Source organism: Magnolia sinica, chromosome 3 (assembly GCF_029962835.1).
Source record: "Magnolia sinica isolate HGM2019 chromosome 3, MsV1, whole genome shotgun sequence".
Lineage (NCBI taxonomy): Eukaryota > Viridiplantae > Streptophyta > Magnoliopsida > Magnoliales > Magnoliaceae > Magnolia > Magnolia sinica.
In genome coordinates, this window is record NC_080575.1 from 4864114 (window position 1) to 4878363 (window position 14250).

At 40.4% G+C, this 14250-nt stretch overlaps 1 protein-coding gene across 1 annotated transcript; it reads left to right on the forward strand.

Moving 5' to 3' along the window:
- The first annotated feature begins 559 nt into the window (after positions 1-559).
- LOC131239353 (mitochondrial phosphate carrier protein 3, mitochondrial-like) lies at positions 560-9307 on the forward strand. Its single transcript, XM_058237030.1, has 6 exons — positions 560-959; positions 2359-2720; positions 2813-2856; positions 7763-7977; positions 8098-8222; positions 8919-9307. The coding sequence occupies exons 1-6, from the start codon at positions 657-659 to the stop codon at positions 8983-8985; spliced, it is 1116 nt and encodes a 371-aa protein (XP_058093013.1). The 5' UTR covers positions 560-656; the 3' UTR covers positions 8986-9307.
- The last annotated feature ends 4943 nt before the right edge of the window (positions 9308-14250 follow it).

Here is a 14250-nt window from a genome sequence, read left to right on the forward strand (position 1 = left end):
TTCAAGAGTGATGAAAGTCTTAGATCAAGCTGATATTTATATTTTCCCATTGCTCATGTTCGTATGATGTTATAAACATTTGGATAACAAATAAACATTGCAGCGGGCCTAGCAAGGTTTTAACGGTGGAAATCATTATTCCTGCTTTTTTCAGTCATGTGGTTCACTTGAGCTTTGGATATAGCTTTATGCTGGGCTCAACCCCCATAATAAGCTCGAAAAACGGATGGACGGCTTGGATAAGCCGCATACATTCAAGGGGGGCCCAACAGAGTTTACTCAGTAGGATGAAATCGTACTGAGTAACTCAGTAGGCAATCCGGTTTCAGGCTGGCCATCCTTTCTCCATAAGCCCATTCTCGTACACGTGTGGTCCATCAATGCGTGGATACGACATGCCCCTGGTGGGCCGCATGTGATCAGCGGCCCGATCTCGCAGGCGTGTGCCGCGAGTCCCCTTCATTCCATTTATTCCGAGAGAATCGCCCTAGCATTTCACCTATGTAATTTATAGAAAACACAGGGGCATATTCGTCTCCACACCCTTTATATATACCGCCAGATCGATCTCGTTGGACAGGGTCGGCGTTCAGCTCCCATTTTCTGTCGCCAAACCCCGACTCTCTCTCTCTCTCTCTCTCTCTCTCTCTCTCTCAATGGCTCTCTCTGAAAGCTCTCGCCAATCCCTCCTTCCTTCCTATCTCTACTCATCTCCTTCGTCCCAAGGCCTAGATCTGCAGAAATTCCTCCAGAGAAACCCTAGCTTCACGTCGTCTCCATCTCCATCTCCCTCAAATGGAGTTCCTAAGGCCTTCATCGTTCCAGCGCCAAGCGAGCCCGGCAAGATCGAGATGTATTCACCGGCTTTCTACGCCGCCTGCACCTTCGGTGGTATCCTAAGCTGCGGCCTTACTCACACGGCCGTCACGCCTCTCGATCTCGTCAAGTGCAACATGCAGGTTTGCTTTCGTTGCTTTAGTGTTTTGATTTTGGCTCAGAAGCTTCGATTCCATTTCTTTTAGGTTTCTTGCTTGGATGTGATGTTTCTGTGTCATTTGTGGTCAGATCTGTTTGGATCTTCGATCGGACCTTCGATCTCTAAATTTCTAGGTTTATTATTATTATTTTGTTGATTTGGTCTTGATTAGGGTTTGATTTCTTCATTTCTAGGTTTTCAACTACCACTTGATGGATCAGAGCGTTAGTTTATAAATTTCTAGGTCTTGATTAGGGTTTGATTTCCTTCTTATTTTATATTTTTGGTTTTCGATCCTGGATCGTAAATTAGATTGACGATTCTTTGGTTTCTCCTTTAACTTTTGATTTTTCCAGTTTTGATGATAGTCGTATGTGATCAGATTGTTGCTTTGACGTCTTCATTTATAGGAATTTTGGCCGGATCCTAGTTGGATTTGGGTTTTGACTTGTATTGGTTGTTAAATTTCTTGATCTCTGTGGTTTCTGCCTCTCTTTAGTTGTTTCCTTCTTTAATCTGGACGTTTGATGTTGGATCAGAGCTTATATTTCCTTATTTTAGGTTTATGCTTCTTTTTGATGTTTTGATTTGACGGTTATTTGCTATTCTCAGTGAGCTCAATTGAATTAGGGGTATCATTTGCCAGTGATCTGTTCTGAATTCCTTGTTGCGGGAAATTGAGCATTTTTCCTTGAGGGAAACCGTCATTAGAACGATAGTCTTCATTCAAGGAAACTTGGGAGTAGCACCAATGGGTAATAAAATGAATAAATTATACTTAGATGGTCTGGCCATGTGCAGTAGAGGCCCAAACAGTTGAAGCCTCTATAAGGGCAAGGGGACTGCCCAAAGGGATGTTGGTGGAGATAGTGAGAAGATCTTCATTGATAGAGTGGAATGGCGGAACGGGATTGTGTAGCCGGCCCCAATTAGTTGGATAAGGCTTATTAGATGATGATGAATGATGATTTGATGCTTGGATTAAAACAGAAGTAGAGGATCCACAGGATTCTATGGATTCTGTGGTTTTTATTCTCGATTCCATTATATTGATGTTATTCTCATTTTGATGCTTCTATGTTTGGATCTTGTTAGTGGTTGAACTTGGTTGCATTAGTCTTTCTGTTCACATCCATGTTCCAAGTTGAGCTTTCCACACGTCTAAACAACCTATCTGTTGACATCAATGAGATTGATATTAAGGTTGTTTTGCCTTGACATTAACCTTTGGGATGTTTGCAGAAATAATAATCTGTTTGGGTTGATATTGAGATGTTCTGCATTGGATTGTTAGTTTGGGTTCTCGATCTTCGTCTTGGTTGATCTGTTTGCTTTTCTTCTCATGGATTCCTACTAATATTGTCCTCTGCTTGTCTCTTCAGATTGACCCTGCAAAGTACAAGAGCATCTCCTCTGGCTTTGGCGTGTTGCTCAAAGAGCAGGGACTTAGAGGTTTCTTCAAGGGTTGGGTGCCAACACTGCTTGGTTACAGTGCTCAGGGTGCCTGTAAGTTCGGCTTCTATGAGTTCTTTAAGAAATACTACTCTGACATTGCTGGGCCAGAGTATGCAGCCAAATACAAGACCTTGATCTATCTTGCGGGTTCTGCATCTGCTGAAGTGATCGCCGATGTTGCCCTTTGCCCAATGGAGGCAGTTAAGGTCAGGGTGCAAACTCAGCCTGGATTTGCGAGAGGATTGTCTGATGGGTTGCCTAAGTTTGTTAGATCTGAAGGCGTTCTTGGGTATGGATTTTCATCGCTGTTTCTTCTGTTTTTTAAGTCAGGGACCTTGAAGTTGTAAAATGTTGTTTTCTGATGCTTCTATACTTGCACAGGTTGTACAAGGGAATTGTTCCTCTTTGGGGACGTCAAATTCCATGTAAGCAGAGATGTTCTCTTAGCTTGTTTTACATTTGCGGCCTTCCCTTATTTATACTTATTAGTTACTTAAACACACACTTATCCTATAGAAAGTTATCCGGAGCACTGCTTTGGATAGAAAAGGATCATAGAAGTATGTTTGGCTGGATCATGTAGATTCTTTTCTCATTGCTTTGAATTTGAATTATGTTGCATAGTAGAGATGAATTGGGAAAGCAATTGGTTAGTATGGATGGTTCTAGCGTGGTTCTTCATGTGTTACCACAGCTTCATTTCTCTTTGAAAGCACATTTGTTTTCCTTAACATTAATTCTTGCTTATTTTATGCATGCATGTGCATGTGTGCCTTTATTTTACCATTCTTTGCACATTGGCTTGTTAGTTTTTATCATTTGGTTATGTCATTTTTGATCATCTTCATTGTCAGCATAATCATCATCATAATAATATAAGCCTTGTCCCAATTAATTGGGGTCGTCTACATGAATCATGTTCTGCAATTCCACTCAATCATGGGTCAGGCCTTCAGTTATACCATTGGTCATCTAGTCGTTTCTCACTACCTCCATTCATGTCCTTTTGGGCCTTCCCCTCGCCCTTTTAGAGCCTTCATCATGTACCAACGCACGCCTAACTGGTGTGGTTCTTGGTCTTTGTTTCGAACAAAAATGAGATATTTGGATATCTTTTTTTTGTTTGAAAATTTTATGTTAGTTCATGCTTACTGCTGGTGTTTACCCATGTGTCGCAGTTCAGCTTTCTCTTTGTTTTTATTCTATTTGTGTGTAGTGTTGAATAAACCATTATGTTATGTTACTTACTGAACTACTGTTGTAGGAGTTGTGCAGTGTTGTGATTGAGTTTGATGATACTGTTTCTCAATGATGCATATGTATGTCTCACACTTTAAGTGCCTGTTAACCATTCAAGTATACAGTTAGACTAGCTGTTTATTCTATCCCTAAAAACAGTAAACAGAGACTTGAGGACCTATGGTTTGACTGAAGATAAGATCTGTGATAGAGTGGAATGGCAGAACCTGATTCGTGTGTAGCTGGGCCGAATTAGTTGGGATAAGGCTTAGATGATAAATTGTTGTTTCTTAACTTAAACCCCTTTCTTCTCTCTGTTGAGAAAGATGCCTTTTTTATCCACTTCTGGGGAAAACAACCCTCATTGGATACCAATTGTAAAGCTTTGCTATTGGTGAACCTTATCACTCTGATAAAGTATGGACTATAATGTGTTCCCCACTTGCTAGAGGTTTTCCCTTCTTGTTGTGGGGTAACGTGTGATCTGCTTATCCGCATTTGAACTTCGATTATATGGTGGTAAGATTCATGATTTGGGCTTACTTTCATGTTTTGGGATAATGAGATGCTCCAAATATTAAAATGGTGCAACTTCAGTTTAAAAACTCCACGCCTTTGGTTTTGGGTAATGGCATTCTGTAGAATCATTTGTTTCTCCAAGTAGAGTTGAATAATATCCATGGAAAAACTTTACTGATCTTTGTTCGCTCTTTGTTGTTGATCACTGGATTTACCTTTTTTAATATGTATATGTACAAGGTGCAAGTGGTCATGTTTCTTATGTGGTTGTCTTCTTTTTTTATTTTTTATTTATTTTTTAAAACCTTCTGAGCATGAGCCAACAATTGATTGGTTTTGGCTTTTCCAACACATGCACTTGGACTTGCATGAACTCAAGTACTCGTAACTAATGATTGTGCCCATTTTTTAAGACCCCCTGTTTGAAGCACTCTGCAGCTGCGGCACACTGCCGTACGCTCCTTGCCACTAGAATGTAATGATCATTTAGATTTGATGCATAATTTCCACTCCTAAATTCTCTGTTTTCCTCTTTGACTCTCCTTGTTACCCTTTATATATCTCTAATCAAACTGTTGAGTCAGGGCATGGTTACTTCAATAGTCAGGCTAGCCTTCCAATAACGCAAGTTTGCTCACTTTAAATATTCGAGAAATTTAGGGGTCGTTTGGGTGCCTGTAATTTTTTTAGTTGTAAACACATTACACCTGTAAAAAGTTTCAGGTGTAATAGGTTTACATGCTATTCATGCTATTCTGTTTGGCTTTTAAGTGGTAATCTGTTTACAGGAAGACAGATTATGTGTTTGGCTAGCCTCTAAAGCGTGTACAATGGATGAAGTAGGTATTCATACCATACAGCTTGGGCAGTGAACCTTCCAAAATCCACAAATCACACAAGGACTTGATTTTTTTTAGGGCCCTAGGAGAGCATTAAAGCATGCACACACTAAACGGATTGTATGTTTTCCACCCATCACAGTGGGCCCCAAATGCAATCTAGACATTTTTAATGGTGGATGTCCCATGCTTCCCTCATGTGGTCCATTTGATAATGAGGCTGTCCTGACTTTCAAGGCAATCATGCCTAGAGTAGGGCATTAACAGACGTAATAACTATGTTCTCCTTCCGCACCTAGTTCTTCTTGGAATCTGGTCATGGTTTTCAAGATTTTAAGTGTGCGTAGAGCAAAGCATCCTCTCTGCTTGAGTCTTCTCCTTCTTATTTTTGAATGGAGCAGCACTCCAATGATGTGGTTCACAAACAATCATGTATAGAATAAGCCATTATCTCACCGTTTAGACATACATTGTCTGTTTTCCTTCCGCACCTAGTTCTTCATGGAATCTGGTCATGATTTTCAAGATTTTAAGTGTGCGTAGAGCAAACCATCCTCTCTGCTTGAGTTTCTCCTTCTTATTTTTGAATGGAGCTGCACTCCAATGATGTGGTTCACAAACAATCATGCATAGAATAAGCCATTATCTCACCGTTTAGACATACATTGTCTGTTTTCCTTCCTCACCTAGTTCTTCATGGAATCTGGTCATGATTTTCAAGATTTTAAGTGTGCGTAGAGCACACCACCCTCTCTGCTTGAGTCTTCTCCTCCTTAATTTTGAATGGGGCTGCACTCCAATGACATGGTTCACAAACAATCACGCATAGAATAAGCCATTATCTCACCATTTAGACATACATTATCTGTTTTCCTTCCACACCTAGTTCTTCATGGAATCTGGTCATGATTTTCAAGATTTTAAGTGTGCGTAGAGCAAACCATCCTTTCTGCTTGAGTAGTCTCCATTTTACTTTTGAATGGAGCTGCACTCTAATTATGTGGCTCAGAAACAATCATGCCTAGAATAAGTCATCGTCTCACCGTTTAGACATGCATTATCTGTTTTCCTTCCGCACCTACTTCTTCTTGGAATCTGGTCATGGTTTTCAAGATTTTACGTGTGCATAGAGCAAACCATCCTCTCTGCTTGAGTCTTCTCCCTCTTACTTTTGAATGGAGCTGAACTCCAATGACGTGGCTCACAAGCTTGTCTCCTTGCTTGGTCTAATGACACTTTCGGACTTCTATATATTGGGAAATTATTAGATTCGTGTGATTGATATGCTCTGACATGGTTGATTGTGCATGACTGAAGAATCCCCTGGGTTGGAAGATCCCCTTCTCAGTTCTCATTCAAGTCAAACACTGTCATTAAAATGGCAATAAAGGCAATTGAGGTAAAAAAGAAAAAACTGCAAGCGGCTGGAATGAGAAAAGGTTGATGAAGATGGTTGGAAGGATGTAGCATGGTCCTGAAAATGGCCAATGCTATGTGCTTGGGATATAGTCTGGACATCTTTTGTATCGACCCTCATCTTCTGGGGCTCCTCTGATCAATGTTCTGAATGACTGATTTGTGGACCCCAATTCTATGTGATTGCATGTAGCTCCTTTTGATGTTCGTCATCTGACATCTAACTGTATCATGCTACATTTGTAGAATGCATATATAGCTTTGCCATGTAATCCTGACTTCCTATGAGCTTTATGCGTTGTTTTGTATTTTTTAGGAAAGTATATCTGTTCAGAAAGCACCCTGCTGACACATGCCCATTGTCTTCGTGTCTCTCTCTCTCTCTCACACACAAAAGGAAAAAAAAAAACAGTAAAGAAAAAAAAAGACACATGCTCGTCTTTAGCTGGATGATTAAATGCATCACCCTTATTTTATACTGCAGTTTTAAAACTCGAGAACTTGACTTCAAAGTCTGTAGAGCTGATTTATGTAACTGGTTTTTACTGAGCCTGAACCCCAGGACTTGGTTATGTTTCATGTTTAGAGTCTCGGTGTGTTTAATTATGTTCTTTCCCCTCCTTTTAGAGCCAAAATGAGTTGACTCAACTGAGTGGCCCTTTTGAGTTGAATCGAGTGGATTGAGTAAACCTAGTTGAGTAGACTCAGGCGAGCGAAGTGGATTTTTTTTTTTTTCCGTGTTTCCAGACAAGGATTTTATACCCTTACATGACACCTTTCCCTGCACCTATTTCTGCTTGGGATTTTTTAATGGTTCAATGTATTGTGTGCATCTTCATAGATCGAGAAACAATTGCAGGAAATGATGCATGGAAGGAACTAATGAACGGTCACATTTGATTGCGAGTGTTCTAGTATTAAGCAGAAATGTGAAATGCACATTGGGAAATGGGAAACAAGAGATGTTTGTTCTTGCTAGGAAACAAGTTCCTCGTAATTATCAACGAGCTTTTGCTTTTGAATGGAGTTGCATTCTGGTGGTGATGCATGATACTTGTCTCGGTCAGCTTCATGGTCATTCTGGTGAAATAATAAGTTTCAACCACATTGTTAAAAAGACGTGAAATTACTTCCATGTTTGTCCATATAGTTTATGATGGCAAATTAACATATGATTTGCATCCGGTTAAATGAATAAAATCTGATAACCTGAGGAACAATATAGATAGGTGTGAGACAACTGAAAGATCTTTATTTTTCTATTTTCCAACAATTTTATCTTAGTTGTTCTGTTCTAAAACCAAATGTGTAAATGCAGATACCATGATGAAGTTTGCATCATTTGAAACCATTGTAGAGATGCTATACAAGCACGCCATCCCTACACCAAAGGACCAGTGCAGCAAACCTTTTCAACTGGGTGTGAGCTTTGCTGGTGGCTATGTTGCTGGTGTCTTCTGTGCCGTTGTTTCTCACCCTGCTGACAATCTCGTGTCTTTCCTGAACAATGCGAAGGGAGCAAGCGTGGGTGATGTGAGTCATCTTTTTCTTTTGTACTTTGATGCCCTGATGGTTATTCTTTCCTTTTTTTTTTTTCCCGATTACTTTGTGCGGCTCTGCAACTGAGTATGAGGCTTTTATTCATCTTTGCAGGCTGTGAAGAAACTTGGATTGTGGGGTCTCTTCACCCGTGGTCTTCCTCTTCGAATCGTCATGATTGGAACCCTGACAGGTGCACAATGGGGGATCTACGATGCCTTCAAAGTTTTCGTTGGCTTGTAAGTTCTTCACAAAAGCAGCTAATTTATTTCTTTCATTCTTTTTCCTTGTTTGTATCTTAGGGTGTGCTTGGTTGCGCAAGATATCATGAAATTTCATGACGAGCCAGGCCAATTTGGTGCAACCAAGCACATCCTTATATAATATAGTTATTGCTATTTGCCTATAGAAAACATGGGAGTAAAACTATCTTAAAAAAAATAAAAATTATGGGAGTAAAACTGAAACTTAATGACCTTAATGACCACAACCAAAAGATAACAAAGAATGATCTTATCCTTCCAGTGGTTGTCCCTTCCCTCATTCAATGCAGACTGCTGCCAATAATGTTGTTTCTCGTCCATTTTGAATATGGGTGGCAATGGGTTTGGCCAGTCCATCAGGTCTGGCCTTTTATGGAACTGTCTCAGATTGGACCTGGACTCCTAGGCCCTTTGGGTCTTGAAGTGTGGGCTTGTTTGGTAATCAGGTGATGGCCCAAGCATGGGCATAATGGACTTTCTGACATGTTGATCAATGGGGAACTGGCCAATGGATATCCATGTTGGAGTTGAGCACAGTACAGCAGAGAAGGAAATTGTCATGCTGTGATGGGGATATGTTTATATAAAGAATGACTGAAAATCATGTAATGGAGATGAAATAAGAGAATGGAAGTCTGAAGCTCATCCTATTTCTTTTGTTCTGATGTTCAGGCCAACCACGGGTGGGGTTGCTCCGGCGGCAGCTGCTGCACCTGCTCAAGAACTTGCAAAAGTGTAATAGCTTTGCCTGATCTCAGGCAAATGGCCATTGTATGTTGAACCTGTGGAGGGGAAAAAGAAGACTCGGAACCATGGTAATAAACAGTAGGTATTTTGCTGACACTGCTTGTTTCAATGCCAAGTGGGTATTGTATTCTTTTTTGAAACATAGTATTCTTTTCAACCTTTTTTTTTTTTTTGGAATTTTAGGAAGGGTGGTTTTGATCTCACCCTTCCAACCTCGACGGAACTTGTTGGACACAGAGTAGGATGTTCTGGCATTAGAAATGAAACTGAAATAACGACAGATTGGGAGTAGGATCTGTCTGTTTGTACTTGAATCATTATCTTTCCTTCTATTTTTTTTTTTTTTAACCTTTTATTTTTGGGTATGCCATTACCATTTTCTCCATCACTTGCAAGTGAGATGGAAGCCGAAACTCCATTTTACAGATTTTACTTATCTGCCCAATGCTGTTGTGTACTTTGCAAGCGCCTTGTCTATTCGACTTGTTTCAGCAATTTATTTTGGCTATTGAGTTCCTGTTCCAATAGTCTGATCAAGATTGGATAGATGGTATGGTCATGAGATTTGAAGTTTCATTTCCCTTTCTAAATATCAGAACAGTTATCATTTTCTTTTTTCACCTTTGATAGATAGTGGAGAAATGATCAGGGCCTACCGTGGTTTGTGTTGGCCACATAACTCGTGAATCAGGTGTGGCCTACTATCATTATGGAACGTCCCTGAGAAATCAGCTAGTCCAACCATCAGTTGGGCCCCATGAAGGTTTGTGTTTGGATATGAAATCAGCTAGTCCAATCATCAGTTGGGCGTTTGTGTTTGGATAGGTCTTATATCTGTGTTCACGTTCTAACATTTAGAGCTGCCACAAATAATGAATGACAACGAACATGTATCTCGAATTAAGAATTAATTAGCTCTTATACCTAAAAAAAATAAAAAGAAAATAACAAAGCCTGAGTTTCTAAGCATTTAGGTAAAATATCCAAAAAGCTAAAAAGAAATATCTACACCAAACGTTTCCACTGTTTGGCGATGTTGAAAATGAGCCAAATAGCTATTTGCCCATAAGCCTCTTCGGTAAGATGAATGCTGTCCCAATGGATGTATTTTTTGGGGTGAGGGCTCACCAAAACACCCTGCATATCACACATACTAAAGGGATTGAAGTTGTAAGCCCTTCCAATTCTATCTAGCTCCAATCCTGGTCATAAACATTGAAAAGAAACCCTTAGTGATTGTTATCTAAATGAAATCATAAGAGCTAGATTGTTATCAGCTAAGTGGCCAGGTTGCCAATCTTATTTGCATGCATGAGATGAGTTTTTTTACATGAGAGGGACGTGACTTGCACTTACCTTTAACTGAATCATGGTTAATGATCCCCATTAGTGTATTGTAGTAATCGGTGTATGTTATCAAAACCTGTGGGTATTTCTCTTTCAACTCTTGGATGGCCAGTTGGAGTTGACGGTTGTGGTACATTAATGTGAAGTCATTAAAGTATTTAGACACTTGTTGTCATTGTACGATGTTGGATGGTATGCAGGAGTTGACGGTTGTGGTACATTAATGTGAAGTCGTTGAAGTGTCTTAGACACTTCTTTTCATCATACGATGCTGGATGGTATGCAAACGATCGGGAAATTCCCAGGGATTGTTTGTTATCAGAACCTGTGGTAATTCCTCTTTCAGCTCTTGGATGGCCAGCTGGAGTTGATGGTTGTGGTACATTAATGTGAAGTCGTTGAAGTATCTTAGACACTAGTTTTCATCTTACGATGCTGGATGGTATGCAACTGATCGGGAAATTTTCAGGGATGATAAGATTAATAGCACCCATGTCGATGAGTTGCTGGATCCATCATCACCACAAAAAATCGTAACTATAATTAAATACGATTTAATGGTTAATCTGTTCCCATACAACCTTCAAAGGTCGGTTTAAGAGTTTTTTGGGCACAAAAATCCATGATGGGGTTTGTTCATCTGGTGGGCCCATGATAGCAAGGGGACAAAGATTGTTTTTTGGCCAATTGATCTAGATGGTGGTTCCCATGCAATACACGGCTAGGATATTTTGCATGTTTGAACATTGGTACTGAGACAGAAAAAGAGAACGTACATGGATTTCCCTTGTAGGAAAGCATAATTGTAGTCGTTCTCACCAATCTCTCGGACCAAAAAAAGTGTGGGCCCACCAAAAAAAGTGTTAGAACGCTAATTGATCAGATACAAAATGGGCCACAATGATCACCTTGTAAAGTGTGGTAGCCATTCGATATAAGAATGTTTGCTGTTGAATATGGACCGTTGTTCAATAGGCCACAAATCTAAAAGATGGAAGAGATTTTTGAGGCGTACATCCTGGGTTAGATTTTGAAGCCCAATTGAGACAGGCCTGGGTCTAGATCTTATAAAATTTCCTACTGTTAATGCCTAATGCAATGGTCAGAACATGCCTATTCTATTTATGTCCTTAATACTTGATCGGTTTGGGCTCGATTAATGAATGGTCTAGGTCCAATCCTGCCTAACTCGGTCCATCTTGGAGATATGATCCTATCTTCGATGGGTCCAACAAGCCAATGGTTTGGATCAGTGGGCCATGGGCGTTACTTTCACAAACAGAAACATGGTACTATAATGATAATTAAGATGAATTTAATGGATTATGGTTGATCTTACCAATTTGCCAGAAGCAGATAGAGCTGAGGTGGGCCTTAAACCAGTTGAGCTGGACTTCAAGGGAACTCTTTGTATAAGGCATTAGGACGCCATGGTTCACCCAAAAGAATAGCTGGAGAGCCGTCGCTCCAGCTACTACAAAATTAACTCCATGATTGAATGCAGCGTCCCTCTGAATGTATGGGTTGAGAAAGGGTAGATCTAACCACCTTGCTGCAGGAAAAGAAAAGAAAAAAAATAAATTCTGAATGGGTACTAAGTGGGACAAGCCCAACCCTTCAATCGACCCGTTAATAAGAGGAATACAACAACAACAACAAAATAAAAGATTGGATGGTTATTATTTTCCCATCAAAAAAATTTCCACTTGCCATGTGGGGCCCATTAGAACAACAATCTGGACCATTAAACCATGGACCTAACTCATTAAAAAAAATATAACGGAAGAGATTTTTCAATACCGAGTATATTGACCATGAGTAGCCCATTCGAGCATCGGCCAGTGGGCCAGAGGAATTACGTCTCTCGCTATACGGAAGTTTAGCGATGGACGAAAAGGGGCTGAAATTGTCTTCACGGATAAAGTTTCCGAGATATGAGATCCCCTAAATTGTATATGGCTTGAAAGCTTGAGCAGCACATTAAATATTTAGAAGAAAAATAACACTAAATGTAAATAGAATCAAAGAGAAGAATTGCTTTGTAGGTACAGCCATTGTAGGAGAAGAGAAGCCACCGGTGTTTGTATGAATGAGATATGAGTACGTTGAAAGAGTCTTCTATTTAGATTGAAGAGAGGATTTGTAGTTTTGGTTTCAACAGGAGATTTTTTTAGTTTTTACCACGTCCTAGTAGCATGCGGATTTCCTGCGAAAGTGCTGGATGGGACCCACTGAGATGTTTGTGAGAAATCATCCCCGTTCATATGCATTTTGGGCTCATTTTAGGATATGCGACCAAAACTGATGTGTATCCAAAACTTAGGGTCACACTATAGGAAACAGCAAATATCGGTGTGAATCGTTGAAACATTCTTGGGCCATTAAAATTTTGTGTGAGATTTTTTTTTTTTTTTTGGTATTTTAACTTCATGATAATGACCTTATAAATGGTTTTGATGGCATATAAACATAAATGTGGAGCCCAGGAAGATTTCGACGGTAGGAATTTCTTTCCCCAACTCATTTCATAAAATGAAAACTCAAAAGGGATGGACGGGGTGCATTTCTCATAAACATATCTGTGGGCCCCGTCCGGCATCCTTGCTGAGGAACTTTCTAAAAAATAGGCTTTGGTAGGAAATCCGCGGGACACAGATGGCCTGAGAAAGCCCTTTTGCAAGAAGTTAGGTGGGGCCCACCATTATGTTTGTGAGAAATCCACTCTGTTCATCCGTTTTGCTAGATAATATTAGGACATAGGCAGAAATGAAGTAGATCAAAAACTCAAGTGGGCCACATGATAGGAAAAAGTTTAGGATTAAACTTCTACCGTTGAAACGTTTGTGAGGCCACGGAAGCTCTGGATCAGGTTAATGTTTTTGTGTTTTGAGTTCATCCGAGTAGGAATGACCTTATGAACGGTATGAATGGAATATGAACATGACGGTGGACCACAGGGAGGCTTCAATGGCAGGCAGGGCTTTTTCATGTCGTGCGGGCCGCTTGAGTTTTGGATCTACATTATTTTTGGTCCCATGTCCTCACATGATCTGGAAAAACGTATGAATGGGGTGGATTTCTCACAAAGATCACGGTGGGCCCCAGCTAGCTTTCCATAGCAAGATTCGTAGGCAATCCGTGTCAGGAGTGTTCTTAAAAGAATGATCACTCATGTTTGGATCGCATGGTTGTTACCGTACAATCCGGGAATGTGGGCCCACCCAAGACTATTCATTTTCACAGTAGAATCATTCAGATCCACAACTCAGGTGACATATTACAGGGAGCAATATTTAATCATGCCCAAAACTAATATATTGACATGGGGTGGTCCACATGAGTTCTTTAATTGGATGATTTTTGGTGGGGCCCTTGATCCAGGTGGGGATCATCTGATGGCTGGATTGAATTGGATATACACAACTTGGTGGACCACACATTCCATTTGGAAGTTTCTATGATGGAGGCCCTTCCCCGATGTCTTCCATTGTCATCTTTGGTGCAGCCCAACTGACTCGAGGAAAAAGTTGGATTTCGAATCAGGCCTAACATGGGGGACACATGTGATGGATGGTTTGGATAGCACGCGGATTGTGCGTCCTACCCCGCCAGTCTCCAATGGGAATGGGCAGAAGTTTTGAGTGGCCACCATCTTATCCACACCGTCTATCCATTTTTCGGTATCATTTAATGGTAGAAGAGCAAATATAAGGCAGATCCAAGGCTCAATTGTACTACAAATTGGGGATTAAAATCTTACCGTTGAAAACTTACCCAGGCCACGAAAGTTTTAGATGGAGCTGATATTTGTGTTTTCTCTTCATCCAGGTCCATGTAGCGTTATGAATAGGTTTGATTGCAAATAAACATCACGGTGGCCCCTAGAAAAGCTTCAACGGGGAGAATCATT